Source organism: Rhynchophorus ferrugineus, unplaced genomic scaffold (genome assembly GCF_030347505.1).
Source record: "Rhynchophorus ferrugineus isolate W39M unplaced genomic scaffold, kcgeb_rfMv2 rfM5, whole genome shotgun sequence".
Taxonomy (NCBI): Eukaryota; Metazoa; Arthropoda; class Insecta; order Coleoptera; family Curculionidae; genus Rhynchophorus; species Rhynchophorus ferrugineus.
The window spans coordinates 5,111,979-5,136,479 of NW_027472584.1; the positions used below are offsets into that span (position 1 = coordinate 5,111,979).

Below are 24,501 nucleotides of genomic sequence, written 5' to 3' on the forward strand. Positions count from 1 at the left end.
TGCTTGAGTGAAGGCGTAAATATCAAAAATTCTCGTGACCTAGTAGCTAAATATGGATTGAATGTGCTCTTTTAACTAGGATTACTAGATAAATTTTTCGAAAATTCCACAGATGTCAGGTAATTTTATTTGGTTTAAATTCGCTCGGCAACCCAAAAAACAAATTTCTACAATCTTGTCAAATGTCTGTTTCTAAACAATCGGTCTTGCCGTATCATTTTTATTTTCCCACAATCTTATTACAGATGAAAATACACTTATTTAATATTGTAGTAATATTTTGGACATAGAATTATTCCAAGATTGATATATAGGAGACAATCAACATAGAAGATGAGAAAAAGGATTCTGAACTGTGACTTTATGTGTTATTTAGTATTATATTTATGTTATAAGACCGATTTTCATAAAATTACATTTATAGATATAAGTTACTTTGTTGGCAAAGGTTAATAAATAAAAATTGCACTGAGCTCAGTTTATTTTGATATATTTTGTTTGAACCTCTGAGTTGGACTTTGATTTTTTGAGTAAGGTATTTCTGTTACCTTTAATTATACAATTCCCTGTTAAAATAAAAGAAAATGAGTTTGCATTTAGGGAATTCGTTGAAAATATCTAAAATTTCATTTTAATTCGGAATATTTAATTAATTTGTCGAAAACAAATTTTATAAGATATTTTAAATTTTATAGCTTAAAATGATTATATGTAATGATACAATTATTGTCTGGAGCTTTATTTTATTTATAGTATATTGTGAAGTAACCTTTGAACTCTTAAATATAACTAATCATATTTTCTAGTCCAGCAGTTGGGTTAAATAGGAATATATTCGGATCAATTTTCTAAGATAACACACTATATTTCATTCATCCAAGAGAAGAAGATCCAAGATGGAAAGGTAATTTTAATATAAAATACACTATGATTCAGCTGTTTTTTCATTAAAACATAATTTATTCTATATTATTGCTATAATAATAAATAAAAAAGGTTCTATTTTTAACAACTACCATTTAAGTAAGAAAAGAAGACATCGTTATCCCGTAGGTTAATATTGGTAATTTGAGTGACATATTAAGAAAATTGTACAATATATATTATTATGAATTAAACATTATATAACCAATTATTTTATTGATATCATTTTTATTATTTTACCTGTCTGTCTATAAGTCTGATTATAAATATGCATAGAATTTGTCCGTATTAAAACAAAAAAATTGTTTCAAAGAGACTTGGCTTTGGCTTTATTCCTGTTACAGTCTGTTAATTCTTCTTCAATAGTCTGAAAAAATATATGCCCAGCTTAAAACACTATTTTTTCTACCACTTTAAGTATCTACACTATTTAAATTTATAATATATATTCTTCACAATTTCTGTCTGACATGTCATGCTAAAATTATTACTTACCTTGAAAGGATTAATTTTTCTTAAATTACACATTCTAGATGTAAACTGATATTCTGATAGTCGGCGATGGTCCAACTGGAATAAGCGCGACTATACGAGCCAAACAACTGTTGGACGCGGAAGGGAAGAAAATCAGGGTCGGTGGAATCGAAGTCATAGCACACTTGATCGGTGGTCTATACGGAACATAGATTTTTAGGTAATCATCGTCGAGAAGGCCCTATAAATGGGACTGGAAAGAGAAGGGCGCGCCTCTGAACACTCCCCTAACGGAGGATAAGTTCGGTCTATTACCTAGCACCGGTAGGATTCCGGTACCAGCCCTGCCAGGTTGGATTCTTTATCTTAAATCGATTTATATATTGAATAAATGATATTTCGTCAGGAACTCCGATGTTTAATCACGGGAACTATATCGTCCCGCTGGGACACGTTATTCGGTGGTTGGGAGAGCAAGCTGAGGCCGTGGGCCCGGGTTATGCACCTTCCGAAGTCCTGTACAACGATGACGGGAGCGTTAAAGATATCGCGACGAATGATTCAAACATAAACCGGGTGCGCGGAGCACACCATCGGCTGGCCCTTGGATAAGAACACCTACGGAGGATCCTTTCTGTATCATTTAACGACGAGGTATCCCTGATCGCCGTCGGGTTTGGATTACATCAATCTGTACCTGAGCCCGTACAAGGAATTCCAAAAGTACTGAATATCCAAAGATCGGTAATGCGGTAATGTTCGTTTCTTCGCAGGTTCAAACACCATCCGTTCATAAAGCATCACTTCGAAGACGGCAATAGGATCTCACCAGGGCACCGGCAGTTTTCACAGTATCCCCAATCTCACTTTTCCTGGAGGATGCTTAGTAGTCTTTGCCACGGGTTTTATTACCTTGCCGAAAGTTAGTTAAAAGGATTGTACCTAATGAAAAATTAGAGCATTACACAAAAATAAGTTTTTTTTATTAATGAATTGTTTAAAAGTTCATAAAATAATCACCCAAATGTCATCAAAACACAACTGGAATCTTTTAAAGTCAACTAAAAGCGTACATATAGTGTATAACACAAATTATGTTAGGCAACACTTTAAACTCGCAAAATCCTGTCAAACGAAACTTAGGCGTCTTCGACGGACTCGAAGATTGTTATTGTCCCGCTGGTGTGTATAAGTTTGTGTCACTCGATTCTGGAGAGGGCCATCCACCGTAAGACGTGCAACATCAAGGACCCCAGCCAGAATAACTGGGTGGTCCCAGAAGGAGGTCGCGGCCCAGCTTACAACGCAATGTAAGGACCAATGAGATTTAACATTTTCCTATATCTTTTTATTTATATTGTATTAGTTAAGAAGATACAATTTTTGTATACAAATAAACTTTATATTGTAGTTCTACCAGTATCGGTGACTAGCTTGATTCATCCCTTGTTTCTTCCTTTAGCTCTTCTCTTTCTTTGAACTGATTCTCGGCCGCTCTGTAATGTTCTGGCCAGTCTTTTGGTTGCTTATTTCCATACATCTGTAAATCAATAATAACCTGACAATGTGCTTATAAGTCAACTGAAATAGTTACCTCACACACGAACTGTAAAACCTTCATCTTTGAGATTTCAATTTCAGCTCGAATCCCCCATTGGAAAGTTTGTATTTTCGTTTTCTCATCAAACTCACAGTGAAGGTAATAATTCTTTATCAAGGTTTCTCTTATATATTCTTTGACTTTACCGAAAAATGGATGCTCAACTTCTACATCAATATCCAAGGACTTCAGGAAACTATAAAGGGATTCTGAAATAATAAATCAACAATATAAAAACAATAAAGGAATGGTATCGTAGAGCTCACTGTCTGATACTGGCGCGTTTGTCATAAATATATGGGATAAAATTAATAGAGTCAGTATCTTGTGAGCAGCATTTGGTACATTTGAACCAGTTTCATAACTAGAAACACATTCTTCCTCTTCATCGGAATAATTTACAGAAGGCAACATACTAATTAAAAAATAAATTTTTTTTTTCATTTTTACATCATCATATTCAGTAAGTGTGTAACCATATACCTAAAAATGTATGCAAAACAATATCAACAACATCCATATAACAATAATAATACCAACATTTTCCAGAACCTTAATTGCTTGTTGTATAACACTATCCACGCATTGGCCCTTTTTGTGAATTACATTTTGATTTAATTCGGATCTGGTATAAAATGAATTTTCGTCAGCTTTAAGAATAATGTACCTGACTACATCATTGATTATATTTTCTGTATTTTGATCCGGTACGTCTGGATCAGTCTGTGATTTGGTTTTTTGAGACCCGCTAACTGATCTTCGCTTCTTCGACATTTTTACGACTTGAAGAACTTTAAAATCGTGTATCAGCTATCTCCATACAGCACTATCAACACAAAAATTTAAATAACTAGCCGCTAGGGATGCAGAAAAAATATCGATATTTTTTTGTCGATATATCGATATTTTTTAGATGATATAATTTCAGAAGATTAAGTACAATTAAAAAAAACTTTCAAATCGGAACTTATTTTTAAACGTTTAGTGAATTCTGGTACTTAATTTTAATGGTTTATCAAAAATACCGTTATTCCTTAAGAGTTTTAGAAAAAAATATTTTTTAGGCTAATATTTGACTATGTTTATTTTCAATTAAAAATATACATACATTTTTTTGTAAAATATCGATATATCTTATACTTATTGCAAAAAATATGGATATTTTTTCCTTCGACATATCGATATTTTTTGTGGCCAACATGCCTACTAACCACTACAAAATATGCAAAATCTAATGCACGGCTTAGCTTTTTATTTTAATTCTTAATGTCAGACGAGTATGTTCGATCCCTTTCCTATATAAATTGTAAGAGAGGAAAGGACGGATATAATTGCTTGGAGCAATTAATTTAATATTTGCTTATATTTTACAACCTTAGTATACGCGAGACGGAGATGTACGTATTCCTTCACGTACTAACTTTAAAAAAGAAAAAGAAAAACATTACTGAATACTATTAATATATCTATAATACTTAATTACATTTTAAAGGAAGTGGAGTTACTTTTATATTTGAATGTTCTGAGATGAATTGCTATTTTTAAACAATATACTAAATAAATATAAACAATACAATACAACTTAAACTAAACATGTATTACTATGTGATATATAACATGTATTACAATAACCATGAATTAAAAATGATCGCACAATAACTACTAGAGCTTTTTAAAATAAAATTAATGCTTTATTTATTATCGGACAGAAATATTTTCTAACAAAAACCGAGGGTGTTAGATACACACCAAAAAGTCAATCAAAAGAAATATTACCTATTACTTATTTGTCATTCACAATTTTAATTTTTTACCCTATTACATTAACAATCTTGAAAAATATCGTTCCAAAGTGTTGCTATATTAATATACAATATATTTTTATTTAGAAGCAAACTACCAAAAAAATCATAAAACTAAATATATTATATATAAATCTAGGAAACCATAAATTCGGTATACATTTTTGTCAAGGTCGCGCCTAGGACGACAGAGTAAGAACGTTAAAAAGCAGTCGAATGAAACTAGTAGAACCGAAAATAGTAACTAAAAGTACACGACTCAAAAACAGTCGATAGTAAAAAGTAATACAATCAGTCGAACCGAAACTAGCGACTGATTAGCCATAGTTCCCAACGCTAATTATGTTCTAATAAAAAAGTGCATTTCCTTACTGCCCCAACTAAAATTGAATTAGTGTTGGTAACTATCGAATAAAAACAGTCGATTCGACCACTATTTTTTAAGTTAATCATGTTTCTCCCATAATAAAGTTAAGTGAGTAATTTAAAAATGATGTTACTAACATTTGTCTTAAAAATATCTTCAATATATGCCCGAAAATATATTTGATTTATAATAATCATTGAAGTAATTTACGTCTGCATATTAAAGTATACGCAAAATATATCATGAGCTAACACTTACTAACCATTTTCAAATTCCATTTAATAAAACCTAAGTATTGAAACATTTAAAATTTATACATTATAACAAAGGCGTCATAAGTGAGATTATTTTTAAAATTGTAGAATAACAATCAGCGCACCTAAAAGCAAATATACATATATATTCTTATTCTTCCCTTTTATATAATAAACATAAATATGGAATATTCAATGAAGTAAAAACTGTTCGTATATTAAAAACTTTTAGTTTAATTTCTTCTAGTAATTTGATATACGTAAAATATTATCATAACAATTAAAATATACAACACTACTGTCTCTGAAGGTGATTTGATCGGTGGTACGAAAATGTTTCAATACATCAAGAATCAAGATTTCAGTTCACCATCAACCATTCCTGCACATTAAAAATACATTATAAACAAAATCAGTTTTAGAGCATTACCTTACCCCACGGTATTTTGATTTTTTTCATATAAAAACCATAAATCTTCACATTAAAAGCACAAATCAAATTAAATGCACTGTTATTCTGTTATTATTAAAGAAACCGAATAATAACGTTAAAAAGCAGCAATAGAACTGACATAACACAAAATAAACCCAATATTTAATTCAAATAAAACCTAGAATAGAGCGGAAAAAACGTTTAGAGTGGGGAGTTGAGAATTAAAGTGATATATGCAACCAATCCTACAAGCTAAAGGAAATGGCGTGAATTTCAATAATAAAAAAATCATGCTAAATGTCAAATCAACAAAATCAAAATACATGCACATTTATATCGTTTATCCTGATAAAACCTACCATTAACTTGACCCCTTATTACTTGACTCATTATATCCTGACCCCGACCCTTCTACAAAACCCTGGATCATTTATCCATAATTTTTGATTCATTATAATGAAGTATTTGGTAGATAAATCATATGAGAAATAAGGGAATTTTTTAAATTTGCTCATACATTCTGCAACCATACATATCACAAATTAATAGTTATAAAAAAGTTTATTTATTTTATAAAATATTTTTTCATGATAAACGATTTAATAGCTGGCTTAGTTGCCGCAGTAGTAAAGGCGACAGGATGGTCCCCCTGTTGCGATAGTCGCGAGTTCGAATTCTGCTGGGGCATGTAAGTAAATTTGTGATGTTTGTGAATGCCCTTAGGTAAGAGTACAAAATCCGACACAGATCCGATCCGACATCCGAGGAAAATGATCCCAGTCACGCCAGTAACCAGGCTGGGTAAGACGGGATGTCTTCTGGGATAATTTCTAAGTTGGCCACTCGCCAGTCAGTAGGCTTAATAATAAACTAACTTTAAAAAAGACAAGAAAAAAAAAATTACTGTACAGTATTATAATAATTACATGCAATAACATGCAATTTATAATTTAATTTTAAACGAAGTAGTATTACTTTTATATTTGAATGTTCTGTGGATCTGTAAAAAAGAATGGAATTTTTCTATGAAATGGAATAATACCCCACAAATATTTTATTGTATTTTAATATGTTAATTGATATTTTTAAATATGTCCGCGGCCAGAAAACATATCGATAGAAAATAATTTTAAAAAATCAATATATGGGAGGAAAAAAAATACCGAAATCTTTAGTGCAATAACTACGGTATTAAAAAAAATAAACCAATATAAACCAAATCAATAGATTAGCCAAAATTATCTATATTTTTACTAATAATATCGATAGTTTTTATCAAGAATATCGAAATTTTTTTTACCTCCTACAGCTCTATATTATTATGTTAAGGTTAGTTTTAGTGTGTTTCCCCGGTTATATATGTTTTCTCTTTATATTATTTGAGTATGATTTGCTTTAATTGTATACTACTATTATTTTCCTTGTTAAGCTTAAGTTATGGATTGTTATTAAATGATATAAAAATATTTTTGGCGACAGGGACTCTATTGTTGGTAAATAGCAATGTTTATAGTTAATTCACTGGTATAAAAGGATCTATATCTGGGACGCTTTTAACTTTGAAGAATAATAGATACCTCATCGTGGTATCTTTATTCGGAAACGTGGAAAAATAATCCCTCTGTGCCAGAAACAAACCGAGTTTTAGGTTTGACTAGTGAACCAGCAGAAGACAAATCCTCATTAAGTTCTAGTCACGAATTGCTGAATGTAATGATATTACATTTTCATATGAATTAATTAACGAAGAGGTATATTAATGTGAAATTATTAGATGCAATTATATATCAAAAATTTCATTGACCTCTGCACAATACAGTTTTTACCATCGCTTTCTATTTAGGAAATGAAAATTAAGCAATGGATGGTAAAAGCTTGAAGAATGCTCAAAGGAAAGCTACACAGAGGGCTCTGAAAAATACAGAATATCAACATCATTCTTTGAAGATCAAAAAGAGTGAAAAGAACCTGAAGAAACACCTGTAGCTTTACTAAACAATTTAGCATTAAAGGTAGGGATGTCTGTACAATACTCTATAATTAATGATATTTTGGTATTCAATATTGTTTAGTTAAATATAGACATATAAATAAGGTGCCTTTTAGGAACAAATAGAAGGCAAGACTGCATCACCAGACATTTCAGAGAAAAAATCTTATTTGCATAATCTGAATGACACGGTTCATTTTAATGATACTCTTCATGTTAGAAGAAATGATTCTGACACGAAGGGACCTTTCAAAGTCCATTTTAACGTCAACGACGTCAAATTTTATGGAGAGGCGCAAACGATAAAAAATGCTCGTAATGAAGCTGCATTGCAAGCTCTAAATTATATTAACAAAACAAGGAGGAGTTCTCATTTGAAGCAATGAGTAGACAATTTATTATAGAAAATGATGATTAGATAACTTACCTTTATTTCAGGTAATTGCAAAGAACAAAATCAAATGATAAAATTACCCATTTTTATTGTGTATGAAGCTGCTCAAAAACGTAATTTGGAGGTTAACTTGGAGATAGTCTGGGCCAGCCCATAAGAAATCATTTACAACAAAATGCACGGTTGATGATTTAGAAGTCGCTGGATCAGGAAGATCGAAAAAGGATCGCTTCTGAAAATGTTACCTGGTTTAGTGAATATTCCTGAGATTGAAGGGTAAACACACAAACAGCAAGAAAACTCTAAAACTCCTCTCCAGCAACCAACAAAGTCCAAAAATAAAAATAGGAAAACAAAATTGTAGACTATTTTCGATATGATTGATAGAATGTTTGACAATGTGGTAGATTTTGACAACGGTCTTATTGGTAAAGTACAAGGCATGTCAGAGGTAATTTAAATTAGTTTTTATGATATCAAGTGTATTTTTATAGTCTATTTTCAGGATGATGCCAATTCCAACAAATCTTAAAATTAGGTCACCTTTTAAACTTAGAAGTACAATATACTGAGTTCCTTGAGAATGAACAACACTACGCAGTCTTATGATTGGGAACAATATAAGCTTTTGTAAGAAATTATTGATACAGAGTTTTTTAAAGCCTTTTTCCTTACATTATTATTTAGATGTGCTTGGGTGAAGGCGTAAATATCAAAAATTCTCGTGACCTAGTAGCTAAATATGGATTGAATGTGCTCTATTAACTAGGATTACTAGATAAATTTTTCGAAAATTCCACAGATGTCAGGTAATTTTATTTGGTTTAAATTCGCTCGGCAACCCAAAAAACAAATTTCTACAATCTTGTCAAATGTCTGTTTCTAAACAATCGGTCTTGCCGTATCATTTTTATTTTCCCACAATCTTATTACAGATGAAAATACACTTATTTAATATTGTAGTAATATTTTGGACATAGAATTATTCCAAGATTGATATATAGGAGACAATCAACATAGAAGATGAGAAAAAGGATTCTGAACTGTGACTTTATGTGTTATTTAGTATTATATTTATGTTATAAGACCGATTTTCATAAAATTACATTTATAGATATAAGTTACTTTGTTGGCAAAGGTTAATAAATAAAAATTGCACTGAGCTCAGTTTATTTTGATATATTTTGTTTGAACCTCTGAGTTGGACTTTGATTTTTTGAGTAAGGTATTTCTGTTACCTTTAATTATACAATTCCCTGTTAAAATAAAAGAAAATGAGTTTGCATTTAGGGAATTCGTTGAAAATATCTAAAATTTCATTTTAATTCGGAATATTTAATTAATTTGTCGAAAATAAATTTTATAAGATATTTTAAATTTTATAGCTTAAAATGATTATATGTAATGATACAATTATTGTCTGGAGCTTTATTTTATTTATAGTATATTGTGAAGTAACCTTTGAACTCTTAAATATAACTAATCATATTTTCTAGTCCAGCAGTTGGGTTAAATAGGAATATATTCGGATCAATTTTCTAAGATAACACACTATATTTCATTCATCCAAGAGAAGAAGATCCAAGATGGAAAGGTAATTTTAATATAAAATGCACTATGATTCAGCTGTTTTTTCATTAAAACATAATTTATTCTATATTATTGCTATAATAATAAATAAAAAAGTTTCTATTTTTAACAACTACCATTTAAGTAAGAAAAGAAGACATCGTTATCCCGTAGATTAATATTGATAATTTGAGTGACATATTAAGAAAATTGTACAATATATATTATTATGAATGAAACATTATATAACCAATTATTTTATTGATATCATTTTTATTATTTTACCTGTCTGTCTATAAGTCTGATTATAAATATGCATAGAATTTGTCCGTATTAAAACAAAAAAATTGTTTCAAAGAGACTTGGCTTTGGCTTTATTCCTGTTACAGTCTGTTAATTCTTCTTCAATAGTCTGAAAAAATATATGCCCAGCTTAAAACACTATTTTTTTCTACCACTTTAAGTATCTACACTATTTAAATTTATAATATATATTCTTCACAATTTCTGTCTGACATGTCATGCTAAAATTATTACTTACCTTGAAAGGATTAATTTTTCTTAAATTACACATTCTAGATGTAAACTGATATTCTGATAGTCGGCGATGGTCCAACTGGAATAAGCGCGACTATACGAGCCAAACAACTGTTGGACGCGGAAGGGAAGAAAATCAGGGTCGGTGGAATCGAAGTCATAGCACACTTGATCGGTGGTCTATACGGAACATAGATTTTTAGGTAATCATCGTCGAGAAGGCCCTATAAATGGGACTGGAAAGAGAAGGGCGCGCCTCTGAACACTCCCCTAACGGAGGATAAGTTCGGTCTATTACCTAGCACCGGTAGGATTCCGGTACCAGCCCTGCCAGGTTGGATTCTTTATCTTAAATCGATTTATATATTGAATAAATGATATTTCGTCAGGAACTCCGATGTTTAATCACGGGAACTATATCGTCCCGCTGGGACACGTTATTCAGTGGTTGGGAGAGCAAGCTGAGGCCGTGGGCCCGGGTTATGCACCTTCCGAAGTCCTGTACAACGATGACGGGAGCGTTAAAGATATCGCGACGAATGATTCAAACATAAACCGGGTGCGCGGAGCACACCATCGGCTGGCCCTTGGATAAGAACACCTACGGAGGATCCTTTCTGTATCATTTAACGACGAGGTATCCCTGATCGCCGTCGGGTTTGGATTACATCAATCTGTACCTGAGCCCGTACAAGGAATTCCAAAAGTACTGAATATCCAAAGATCGGTAATGCGGTAATGTTCGTTTCTTCGCAGGTTCAAACACCATCCGTTCATAAAGCATCACTTCGAAGACGGCAATAGGATCTCACCAGGGCACCGGCAGTTTTCACAGTATCCCCAATCTCACTTTTCCTGGAGGATGCTTAGTAGTCTTTGCCACGGGTTTTATTACCTTGCCGAAAGTTAGTTAAAAGGATTGTACCTAATGAAAAATTAGAGCATTACACAAAAATAAGTTTTTTTTATTAATGAATTGTTTAAAAGTTCATAAAATAATCACCCAATGTCATCAAAACACAACTGGAATCTTTTAAAGTCAACTAAAAGCGTACATATAGTGTATAACACAAATTATGTTATGCAACACTTTAAACTCGCAAAATCCTGTCAAACGAAACTTAGGCGTCTTCGACGGACTCGAAGATTGTTATTGTCCCGCTGGTGTGTATGAGTTTGTGTCACTCGATTCTGGAGAGGGCCATCCACCGTAAGACGTGCAACATCAAGGACCCCAGCCAGAATAACTGGGTGGTCCCAGAAGGAGGTCGCGGCCCAGCTTACAACGCAATGTAAGGACCAATGAGATTTAACATTTTCCTATATCTTTTTATTTATATTGTATTAGTTAAGAAGATACAATTTTTGTATACAAATAAACTTTATATTGTAGTTCTACCAGTATCGGTGACTAGCTTGATTCATCCCTTGTTTCTTCCTTTAGCTCTTCTCTTTCTTTGAACTGATTCTCGGCCGCTCTGTAATGTTCTGGCCAGTCTTTTGGTTGCTTATTTCCATACATCTGTAAATCAATAATAACCTGACAATGTGCTTATAAGTCAACTGAAATTGTTACCTCACACACGAACTGTAAAACCTTCATCTTTGAGATTTCAATTTCAGCTCGAATCCCCCATTGGAAAGTTTGTATTTTCGTTTTCTCATCAAACTCACAGTGAAGGTAATAATTCTTTATCAAGGTTTCTCTTATATATTCTTTGACTTTACCGAAAAATGGATGCTCAACTTCTACATCAATATCCAAGGACTTCAGGAAACTATAAAGGGATTCTGAAATAATAAATCAACAATATAAAAACAATAAAGGAATGGTATCGTAGAGCTCACTGTCTGATACTGGCGCGTTTGTCATAAATATATGGGATAAAATTAATAGAGTCAGTATCTTGTGAGCAGCATTTGGTACATTTGAACCAGTTTCATAACTAGAAACACATTCTTCCTCTTCATCGGAATAATTTACAGAAGGCAACATACTAATTAAAAAATAAATTTTTTTTTTCATTTTTACATCATCATATTCAGTAAGTGTGTAACCATATATCTAAAAATGTATGCAAAACAATATCAACAACATCCATATAACAATAATAATACCAACATTTTCCAGAACCTTAATTGCTTGTTGTATAACACTATCCACGCATTGGCCCTTTTTGTGAATTACATTTTGATTTAATTCGGATCTGGTATAAAATGAATTTTCGTCAGCTTTAAGAATAATGTACCTGACTACATCATTGATTATATTTTCTGTATTTTGATCCGGTACGTCTGGATCAGTCTGTGATTTGGTTTTTTGAGACCCGCTAACTGATCTTCGCTTCTTCGACATTTTTACGACTTGAAGAACTTTAAAATCGTGTATCAGCTATCTCCATACAGCACTATCAACACAAAAATTTAAATAACTAGCCGCTAGGGATGCAGAAAAAATATCGATATTTTTTTGTCGATATATCGAAATTTTTTAGATGATATAATTTCAGAAGATTAAGTACAATTAAAAAAAACTTTCAAATCGGAACTTACTTTTAAACTTTAGTGAATTCTGGTACTTAATTTTAATTGTTTATCAAAAATACCGTTATTCCTTAAGAGTTTTAGAAAAAAATATTTTTTAGGCTAATATTTGACTATGTTTATTTTCAATTAAAAATATACATACATTTTTTTGTAAAATATCGATATATCTTATACTTATTGCAAAAAATATGGATATTTTTTCCTTCGACATATCGATATTTTTTGTGGCCAACATGCCTACTAACCACTACAAAATATGCAAAATCTAATGCACGGCTTGGCTTTTTATTTTAATTCTTAATGTCAGACGAGTATGTTCGATCCCTTTCCTATATAAATTGTAAGAGAGGAAAGGACGGATATAATTGCTTGGAGCAATTAATTTAATATTTGCTTATATTTTACAACCTTAGTATACGCGAGACGGAGATGTACGTATTCCTTCACGTACTAACTTTAAAAAAGAAAAAGAAAAACATTACTGAATACTATTAATATATCTATAATACTTACATTTTAAAGGAAGTGGAGTTACTTTTATATTTGAATGTTCTGAGATGAATTGCTATTTTTAAACAATATACTAAATAAATATAAACAATACAATACAACTTAAACTAAACATGTATTACTATGTGATATATAACATGTATTACAATAACCATGAATTAAAAATGATCGCACAATAACTACTAGAGCTTTTTAAAATAAAATTAATGCTTTATTTATTATCGGACAGAAATATTTTCTAACAAAAACCGAGGGTGTTAGATACACACCAAAAAGTCAATCAAAAGAAATATTACCTATTACTTATTTGTCATTCACAATTTTAATTTTTTACCCTATTACATTAACAATCTTGAAAAATATCGTTCCAAAGTGTTGCTATATTAATATACAATATATTTTTATTTAGAAGCAAACTACCAAAAAAATCATAAAACTAAATATATTATATATAAATCTAGGAAAGCATAAATTCGGTATACATTTTTGTCAAGGTCGCGCCTAGGACGACAGAGTCAGAACGTTAAAAAGCAGTCGAATGAAACTAGTAGAACCGAACATAGTAACTAAAAGTACACGACTCAAAAACAGTCGATAGTAAAAAGTAATACAATCAGTCGAACCGAAACTAGCGACTGATTAGCCATAGTTCCCAACGCTAATTATGTTCTAATAAAAAAGTGCATTTCCTTACTGCCCCAACTAAAATTGAATTAGTGTTGGTAACTATCGAATAAAAACAGTCGATTCGACCACTATTTTTTAAGTTAATCATGTTTCTCCCATAATAAAGTTAAGTGAGTAATTTAAAAATGATGTTACTAACATTTGTCTTAAAAATATCTTCAATATATGCCCGAAAATATATTTGATTTATAATAATCATTGAAGTAATTTACGTCTGCATATTAAAGTATACGCAAAATATATCATGAGCTAACACTTACTAACCATTTTCAAATTCCATTTAATAAAACCTAAGTATTGAAACATTTAAAATTTATACATTATAACAAAGGCGTCATAAGTGAGATTATTTTTAAAATTGTAGAATAACAATCAGCGCACCTAAAAGCAAATATACATATATATTCTTATTCTTCCCTTTTATATAATAAACATAAATATGGAATATTCAATGAAGTAAAAACTGTTCGTATATTAAAAACTTTTAGTTTAATTTCTTCTAGTAATTTGATATACGTAAAATATTATCATAACAATTAAAATATACAACACTACTGTCTCTGAAGGTGATTTGATCGGTGGTACGAAAATGTTTCAATACATCAAGAATCAAGATTTCAGTTCACCATCAACCATTCCTGCACATTAAAAATACATTATAAACAAAATCAGTTTTAGAGCATTACCTTACCCCACGGTATTTTGATTTTTTTCATATAAAAACCATAAATCTTCACATTAAAAGCACAAATCAAATTAAATGCACTGTTATCCTGTTATTATTAAAGAAACCGAATAATAACGTTAAAAAGCAGCAATAGAACTGACATAACACAAAATAAATCCAATATTTAATTCAAATAAAACCTAGAATAGAGCGGAAAAAACGTTTAGAGTGGGGAGTTGAGAATTAAAGTGATATATGCAACCAATCCTACAAGCTAAAGGAAATGGCGTGAATTTCAATAATAAAAAAATCATGCTAAATGTCAAATCAACAAAATCAAAATACATGCACATTTATATCGTTTATCCTGATAAAACCTACCATTAACTTGACCCCTTATTACTTGACTCATTATATCCTGACCCCGACCCTTCTACAAAACCCTGGATCATTTATCCATAATTTTTGATTCATTATAATGAAGTATTTGGTAGATAAATCATATGAGAAATAAGGGAATTTTTTAAATTTGCTCATACATTCTGCAACCATACATATCACAAATTAATAGTTATAAAAAAGTTTATTTATTTTATAAAATATTTTTTCATGATAAACGATTTAATAGCTGGCTTAGTTGCCGCAGTAGTAAAGGCGACAGGATGGTCCCCCTGTTGCGATAGTCGCGAGTTCGAATTCTGCTGGGGCATGTAAGTAAATTTGTGATGTTTGTGAATGCCCTTAGGTAAGAGTACAAAATCCGACAAGGAAAATGATCCCAGTCACGCCAGTAACCAGGCTGGGTAAGACGGGATGTCTTCTGGGATAATTTCTAAGTTGGCCACTCGCCAGTCAGTAGGCTTAATAATAAACTAACTTTAAAAAAGACAAGAAAAAAAAAATTACTGTATAGTATTATAATAATTACATGCAATAACATGCAATTTATAATTTAATTTTAAACGAAGTAGTATTACTTTTATATTTGAATGTTCTGTGGATCTGTAAAAAAGAATGGAATTTTTCTATGAAATGGAATAATACCCCACAAATATTTTATTGTATTTTAATATGTTAATTGATATTTTTAAATATGTCCGCGGCCAGAAAACATATCGATAGAAAATAATTTTAAAAAATCAATATATGGGAGGAAAAAAAATACCGAAATCTTTAGTGCAATAACTACGGTATTAAAAAAAATAAACCAATATAAACCAAATCAATAGATTAGCCAAAATTATCTATATTTTTACTAATAATATCGATAGTTTTTATCAAGAATATCGAAATTTTTTTTACCCCCTACAGCTCTATATTATTATGTTAAGGTTAGTTCTAGTGTGTTTCCCCGGTTATATATGTTTTCTCTTTATATTATTTGAGTATGATTTGCTTTAATTGTATACTACTATTATTTTCCTTGTTAAGCTTAAGTTATGGATTGTTATTAAATGATATAAAAATATTTTTGGCGACAGGGACTCTATTGTTGGTAAATAGCATTGTTTATAGTTAATTCACTGGTATAAAAGGATCTATATCTGGGACGCTTTTAACTTTGAAGAATAATAGATACCTCATCGTGGTATCTTTATTCGGAAACGTGGAAAAATAATCCCTCTGTGCCAGAAACAAACCGAGTTTTAGGTTTGACTAGTGAACCAGCAGAAGACAAATCCGCATTAAGTTCTATTCACGAATTGCTGAATGTAATGATATTACATTTTCATATGAATTAATTAACGAAGAGGTATATTAATGTGAAATTATTAGATGCAATTATATATCAAAAATTTCATTGACCTCACAATACAGTTTTTACCATTGCTTTCTATTTAGGAAATGAAAATTAAGCAGTGGATGGTAAAAGCTTGAAGAATGCTCAAAGGAAAGCTGCACAGAGGGCTCTGAAAAATACAGAATATCAACATCATTCTTTGAAGATCAAAAAGAGTGAAAAGAACCTGAAGAAACACCTGTAGCTTTACTAAACAATTTAGCATTAAAGGTAGGGATGTCTGTACAATACTCTATAATTAATGATATTTTGGTATTCAATATTTATTCAATTCATATTCATATTCATATTCATAAGGTGCCTTTTAGGAACAAATAGAAGGCAAGACTGCATCACCAGACATTTCAGAGAAAAAATCTTATTTGCATAAACTGAATGACACGGTTCATTTTAATGATACTCTTCATGTTAGAAGAAATGATTCTGACACGAAGGGACCTTTCAAAGTCCATTTTAACGTCAACGACGTCAAATTTTATGGAGAGGCGCAAACGATAAAAAATGCTCGTAATGAAGCTGCATTGCAAGCTCTAAATTATATTAACAAAACAAGGAGGAGTTCTCATTTGAAGCAATGAGTAGACAATTTATTATAGAAAATGATGATTAAATAACTTACCTTTATTTCAGGTAATTGCAAAGAACAAAATCAAATGATAAAATTACCCATTTTTATTGTGTATGAAGCTGCTCAAAAACGTAATTTGGAGGTTAACTTGGAGATAGTCTGGGCCAGCCCATAAGAAATCATTTACAACAAAATGCACGGTTGATGATTTAGAAGTCGCTGGATCAGGAAGATCGAAAAAGGATCGCTTCTGAAAATGTTACCTGGTTTAGTGAATATTCCTGAGATTGAAGGGTAAACACACAAACAGCAAGAAAACTCTAAAACTCCTCTCCAGCAACCAACAAAGTCCAAAAATAAAAATAGGAAAACAAAATTGTAGACTATTTTCGATATGATTGATAGAATGTTTGACAATGTGGTAGATTTTGACAACGGTCTTATTGGTAAAGTACAAGGCATGTCAGAGGTAATTTAAATTAGTTTTTATGATATCAAGTGTATTTTTATAGTCTATTTTCAGGATGATGCCAATTCCAACAAATCTTAAAATTAGGTCACCTTTTAAACTTAGAAGTACAATATACTGAGTTCCTTGAGAATGAACAACACTACGCAGTCTTATGATTGGGAACAATATAAGTTTTTGTAAGAAATTATTGATACAGAGTTTTTTAAAGCCTTTTTCCTTACATTATTATTTAGATGTGCTTGAGTGAAGGCGTAAATATCAAAAATTCTCGTGACCTAGTAGCTAAATATGGATTGAATGTGCTCTTTTAACTAGGATTACTAGATAAATTTTTCGAAAATTCCACAGATGTCAGGTAATTTTATTTGGTTTAAATTCGCTCGGCAACCCAAAAAACAAATTTCTACAATCTTGTCAAATGTCTGTTTCTAAACAATCGGTCTTGCCGTATCATTTTTATTTTCCCACAATCTTATTACAGATGAAAATACACTTATTTAATATTGTAGTAATATTTTGGACATAGAATTATTCCAAGATTGATATATAGGAGACAATCAACATAGAAGATGAGAAAAAGGATTCTGAACTGTGACTTTATGTGTTATTTAGTATTATATTTATGTTATAAGACCGATTTTCATAAAATTACATTTATAGATATAAGTTACTTTGTTGGCAAAGGTTAATAAATAAAAATTGCACTGAGCTCAGTTTATTTTGATATATTTTGTTTGAACCTCTGAGTTGGACTTTGATTTTTTGAGTAAGGTATTTCTGTTACCTTTAATTATACAATTCCCTGTTAAAATAAAAGAAAATGAGTTTGCATTTAGGGAATTCGTTGAAAATATCTAAAATTTCATTTTAATTCGGAATATTTAATTAATTTGTCGAAAATAAATTTTATAAGATATTTTAAATTTTATAGCTTAAAATGATTATATGTAATGATACAATTATTGTCTGGAGCTTTATTTTATTTATAGTATATTGTGAAGTAACCTTTGAACTCTTAAATATAACTAATCATATTTTCTAGTCCAGCAGTTGGATTAAATAGGAATATATTCGGATCAATTTTCTAAGATAACACACTATATTTCATTCATCCAAGAGAAGAAGATCCAAGATGGAAAGGTAATTTTAATATAAAATGCACTATGATTCAGCTGTTTTTTCATTAAAACATAATTTATTCTATATTATTGCTATAATAATAAATAAAAAAGGTTCTATTTTTAACAACTACCATTTAAGTAAGAAAAGAAGACATCGTTATCCCGTAGGTTAATATTGGTAATTTGAGTGACATATTAAGAAAATTGTACAATATATATTATTATGAATTAAACATTATATATCCAATTATTTTATTGATATCATTTTTATTATTTTACCTGTCTGTCTATAAGTCTGATTATAAATATGCATAGAATTTGTCCGTATTAAAACAAAAAAATTGTTTCAAAGAGACTTGGCTTTGGCTTTATTCCTGTTACAGTCTGTTAATTCTTCTTCAATAGTCTGAAAAAATATATGCCCAGCTTAAAACACTATTTTTTCTACCACTTTAAGTATCTACACTATTTAAATTTATAATATATATTCTTCACAATTTCTGTCTGACATGTCATGCTAAAATTATTACTTACCTTGAAAGGATTAATTTTTCTTAAATTACACATTCTAGATGTAAACTGATATTCTGATAGTCGGCGATGGTCCAACTGGAATAAGCGCGACCATACGAGCCAAACAACTGTTGGACGCGGAAGGGAAGAAAATCAGGGTCGGTGGAATCGAAGTCATAGCACACTTGATCGGTGGTCTATACGGAACATAGATTTTTAGGTAATCATCGTCGAGAAGGCCCTATAAATGGGACTGGAAAGAGAAGGGCGCGCCTCTGAACACTCCCCTAACGGAGGATAAGTTCGGTCTATTACCTAGCACCGGTAGGATTCCGGTACCAGCCCTGCCAGGTTGGATTCTTTATCTTAAATCGATTTATATATTGAATAAATGATATTTCGTCAGGAACTCCGATGTTTAATCACGGGAACTATATCGTCCCGCTGGGACACGTTATTCGGTGGTTGGGAGAGCAAGCTGAGGCCGTGGGCCCGGGTTATGCACCTTCCGAAGTCCTGTACAACGATGACGGGAGCGTTAAAGATATCGCGACGAATGATTCAAACATAAACCGGGTGCGCGGAGCACACCATCGGCTGGCCCTTGGATAAGAACACCTACGGAGGATCCTTTCTGTATCATTTAACGACGAGGTATCCCTGATCGCCGTCGGGTTTGGATTACATCAATCTGTACCTGAGCCCGTACAAGGAATTCCAAAAGTACTGAATATCCAAAGATCGGTAATGCGGTAATGTTCGTTTCTTCGCAGGTTCAAACACCATCCGTTCATAAAGCATCACTTCGAAGACGGCAATAGGATCTCACCAGGGCACCGGCAGTTTTCACAGTATCCCCAATCTCACTTTTCCTGGAGGATGCTTAGTAGTCTTTGCCACGGGTTTTATTACCTTGCCGAAAGTTAGTTAAAAGGATTGTACCTAATGAAAAATTAGAGCATTACACAAAAATAAGTTTTTTTTATTAATGAATTGTTTAAAAGTTCATAAAATAATCACCCAAATGTCATCAAAACACAACTGGAATCTTTTAAAGTCAACTAAAAGCGTACATATAGTGTATAACACAAATTATGTTATGCAACACTTTAAACTCGCAAAATCCTGTCAAACGAAACTTAGGCATCTTCGACGGACTCGAAGATTGTTATTGTCCCGCTGGTGTGTATGAGTTTGTGTCACTCGATTCTGGAGAGGGCCATCCACCGTAAGACGTGCAACATCAAGGACCCCAGCCAGAATAACTGGGTGGTCCCAGAAGGAGGTCGCGGCCCAGCTTACAACGCAATGTAAGGACCAATGAGATTTAACATTTTCCTATATCTTTTTATTTATATTGTATTAGTTAAGAAGATACAATTTTTGTATACAAATAAACTTTATATTGTAGTTCTACCAGTATCGGTGACTAGCTTGATTCATCCCTTGTTTCTTCCTTTAGCTCTTCTCTTTCTTTGAACTGATTCTCGGCCGCTCTGTAATGTTCTGGCCAGTCTTTTGGTTGCTTATTTCCATACATCTGTAAATCAATAATAACCTGACAATGTGCTTATAAGTCAACTGAAATAGTTACCTCACACACGAACTGTAAAACCTTCATCTTTGAGATTTCAATTTCAGCTCGAATCCCCCATTGGAAAGTTTGTATTTTCGTTTTCTCATCAAACTCACAGTGAGGGTAATAATTCTTTATCAAGGTTTCTCTTATATATTCTTTGACTTTACCGAAAAATGGATGCTCAACTTCTACATCAATATCCAAGGACTTCAGGAAACTATAAAGGGATTCTGAAATAATAAATCAACAATATAAAAACAATAAAGGAATGGTATCGTAGAGCTCACTGTCTGATACTGGCGCGTTTGTCATAAATATATGGGATAAAATTAATAGAGTCAGTATCTTGTGAGCAGCATTTGGTACATTTGAACCAGTTTCATAACTAGAAACACATTCTTCCTCTTCATCGGAATAATTTACAGAAGGCAACATACTAATTAAAAAAAAATTTTTTTTTTCATTTTTACATCATCATATTCAGTAAGTGTGTAACCATATATCTAAAAATGTATGCAAAACAATATCAACAACATCCATATAACAATAATAATACCAACATTTTCCAGAACCTTAATTGCTTGTTGTATAACACTATCCACGCATTGGCCCTTTTTGTGAATTACATTTTGATTTAATTCGGATCTGGTATAAAATGAATTTTCGTCAGCTTTAAGAATAATGTACCTGACTACATCATTGATTATATTTTCTGTATTTTGATCCGGTACGTCTGGATCAGTCTGTGATTTGGTTTTATGAGACCCGCTAACTGATCTTCGCTTCTTCGACATTTTTACGACTTGAAGAACTTTAAAATCGTGTATCAGCTATCTCCATACAGCACTATCAACACAAAAATTTAAATAACTAGCCGCTAGGGATGCAGAAAAAATATCGATATTTTTTTGTCGATATATCGATATTTTTTAGATGATATAATTTCAGAAGATTAAGTACAATTAAAAAAAACTTTCAAATCGGAACTTACTTTTAAACGTTTAGTGAATTCTGGTACTTAATTTTAATGGTTTATCAAAAATACCGTTATTCCTTAAGAGTTTTAGAAAAAAATATTTTTTAGGCTAATATTTGACTATGTTTATTTTCAATTAAAAATATACATACATTTTTTTGTAATATATCGATATATCTTATACTTATTGCAAAAAATATGGATATTTTTTCCTTCGACATATCGATATTTTTTGTGGCCAACATGCCTACTAACCACTACAAAATATGCAAAATCTAATGCACGGCTTGGCTTTTTATTTTAATTCTTAATGTCAGACGAGTATGTTCGATCCCTTTCCTATATAAATTGTAAGAGAGGAAAGGACGGATATAATTGCTTGGAGCAATTAATTTAATATTTGCTTATATTTTACAACCTTAGTATACGCGAGACGTATTCCTTCACGTACTAACTTTAAAAAAGAAAAAGAAAAACATTACTGAATACTATTAATATATCTATAATACTTACATTTTAAAGGAAGTGGAGTTACTTTTATATTTGAATGTTCTGAGATGAATTGCTATTTTTAAACAATATACTAAATAAATATAAACAATACAATACAACTTAAACTAAACATGTATTACTATGTGATATATAACATGTATTACAATAACCATGAATTAAAAATGATCGCACAATAACTACTAGAGCTTTTTAAAATAAAATTAATGCTTTATTTATTATCGGACAGAAATATTTTCTAACAAAAACCGAGGGTGTTAGATACACACCAAAAAGTCAATCAAAAGAAATATTACCTATTACTTATTTGTCATTCACAATTTTAATTTTTTACCCTATTACATTAACAATCTTGAAAAATATCGTTCCAAAGTGTTGCTATATTAATATACAATATATTTTTATTTAGAAGCAAACTACCAAAAAAATCATAAAACTAAATATATTATATATAAATCTAGGAAAGCATATATTCGGTATACATTTTTGTCAAGGTCGCGCCTAGGACGACAGAGTCAGAACGTTAAAAAGCAGTCGAATGAAACTAGTAGAACCGAAAATAGTAACTAAAAGTACACGACTCAAAAACAATCGATAGTAAAAAGTAATACAATCAGTCGAACCGAAACTAGCGACTGATTAGCCATAGTTCCCAACGCTAATTATGTTCTAATAAAAAAGTGCATTTCCTTACTGCCCCAACTAAAATTGAATTAGTGTTGGTAACTATCGAATAAAAACAGTCGATTCGACCACTATTTTTTAAGTTAATCATGTTTCTCCCATAATAAAGTTAAGTGAGTAATTTAAAAATGATGTTACTAACATTTGTCTTAAAAATATCTTCAATATATGCCCGAAAATATATTTGATTTATAATAATCATTGAAGTAATTTACGTCTGCATATTAAAGTATACGCAAAATATATCATGAGCTAACACTTACTAACCATTTTCAAATTCCATTTAATAAAACCTAAGTATTGAAAAATTTAAAATTTATACATTATAACAAAGGCGTCATAAGTGAGATTATTTTTAAAATTGTAGAATAACAATCAGCGCACCTAAAAGCAAATATACATATATATTCTTATTCTTCCCTTTTATATAATAAACATAAATATGGAATATTCAATGAAGTAAAAACTGTTCGTATATTAAAAACTTTTAGTTTAATTTCTTCTAGTAATTTGATATACGTAAAATATTATCATAACAATTAAAATATACAACACTACTGTCTCTGAAGGTGATTTGATCGGTGGTACGAAAATGTTTCAATACATCAAGAATCAAGATTTCAGTTCACCATCAACCATTCCTGCACATTAAAAATACATTATAAACAAAATCAGTTTTAGAGCATTACCTTACCCCACGGTATTTTGATTTTTTTCATATAAAAACCATAAATCTTCACATTAAAAGCACAAATCAAATTAAATGCACTGTTATCCTGTTATTATTAAAGAAACTGAATAATAACGTTAAAAAGCAGCAATAGAACTGACATAACACAAAATAAACCCAATATTTAATTCAAATAAAACCTAGAATAGAGCGGAAAAAACGTTTAGAGTGGGGAGTTGAGAATTAAAGTGATATATGCAACCAATCCTACAAGCTAAAGGAAATGGCGTGAATTTCAATAATAAAAAAATCATGCTAAATGTCAAATCAACAAAATCAAAATACATGCACATTTATATCGTTTATCCTGATAAAACCTACCATTAACTTGACCCCTTATTACTTGACTCATTATATCCTGACCCCGACCCTTCTACAAAACCCTGTATCATTTATCCATAATTTTTGATTCATTATAATGAAGTATTTGGTAGATAAATCATATGAGAAATAAGGGAATTTTTTAAATTTGCTCATACATTCTGCAACCATACATATCACAAATTAATAGTTATAAAAAAGTTTATTTATTTTATAAAATATTTTTTCATGATAAACGATTTAATAGCTGGCTTAGTTGCCGCAGTAGTAAAGGCGACAGGATGGTCCCCCTGTTGCGATAGTCGCGAGTTCGAATTCTGCTGGGGCATGTAAGTAAATTTGTGATGTTTGTGAATGCCCTTAGATAAGAGTACAAAATCCGACAAGGAAAATGATCCCAGTCACGCCAGTAACCAGGCTGGGTAAGACGGGATGTCTTCTGGGATAATTTCTAAGTCAATAGGCTTAATA

General features: G+C 31.0%; 4 protein-coding genes and 1 pseudogene across 5 annotated transcripts; 3 read left to right on the forward strand and 2 right to left on the reverse strand.

Moving 5' to 3' along the window:
* Window positions 1-1,463: 1,463 nt before the first annotated feature.
* LOC143197375 (electron transfer flavoprotein-ubiquinone oxidoreductase, mitochondrial-like) lies at window positions 1,464-2,209 on the forward strand (the record flags this gene model as incomplete). The annotated part of the gene is given in 3 exon segments (XM_076405757.1): window positions 1,464-1,749; window positions 1,805-2,121; window positions 2,172-2,209. Coding segments are annotated over 2 exon segments (492 nt in total), but the record flags the coding sequence as incomplete, so codon positions are not given.
* Window positions 2,210-2,753: 544 nt separating this feature from the next.
* LOC143197579 (non-structural maintenance of chromosomes element 3 homolog) lies at window positions 2,754-3,797 on the reverse strand. The gene is made up of 4 exons (XM_076406119.1): window positions 3,539-3,797; window positions 3,265-3,481; window positions 2,993-3,207; window positions 2,754-2,938 (listed from the first exon to the last, which is right to left on the reverse strand). The coding sequence occupies exons 1-4, from the start codon at window positions 3,770-3,772 to the stop codon at window positions 2,828-2,830; spliced, it is 777 nt and encodes a 258-aa protein (XP_076262234.1). The 5' UTR covers window positions 3,773-3,797; the 3' UTR covers window positions 2,754-2,827.
* Window positions 3,798-10,564: 6,767 nt separating this feature from the next.
* Window positions 10,565-11,748, forward strand: LOC143197586 (electron transfer flavoprotein-ubiquinone oxidoreductase, mitochondrial pseudogene; annotated as a pseudogene). The gene is made up of 3 exons (XR_013006025.1): window positions 10,565-10,678; window positions 10,734-11,050; window positions 11,101-11,748. The product of XR_013006025.1 is annotated as an electron transfer flavoprotein-ubiquinone oxidoreductase, mitochondrial pseudogene (transcript).
* Window positions 11,738-12,402, reverse strand: LOC143197583 (non-structural maintenance of chromosomes element 3 homolog). Its single transcript, XM_076406123.1, has 3 exons — window positions 12,193-12,402; window positions 11,921-12,135; window positions 11,738-11,866 (listed from the first exon to the last, which is right to left on the reverse strand). Exons 1-3 carry the CDS (start codon window positions 12,368-12,370, stop codon window positions 11,756-11,758), a joined length of 504 nt encoding a protein of 167 aa, XP_076262238.1. The 5' UTR covers window positions 12,371-12,402; the 3' UTR covers window positions 11,738-11,755.
* Window positions 12,403-19,295: 6,893 nt separating this feature from the next.
* LOC143197376 (electron transfer flavoprotein-ubiquinone oxidoreductase, mitochondrial-like) lies at window positions 19,296-20,080 on the forward strand (the record flags this gene model as incomplete). The annotated part of the gene is given in 3 exon segments (XM_076405758.1): window positions 19,296-19,581; window positions 19,637-19,953; window positions 20,004-20,080. Coding segments are annotated over 2 exon segments (492 nt in total), but the record flags the coding sequence as incomplete, so codon positions are not given.
* Window positions 20,081-24,501: the final 4,421 nt, after the last annotated feature.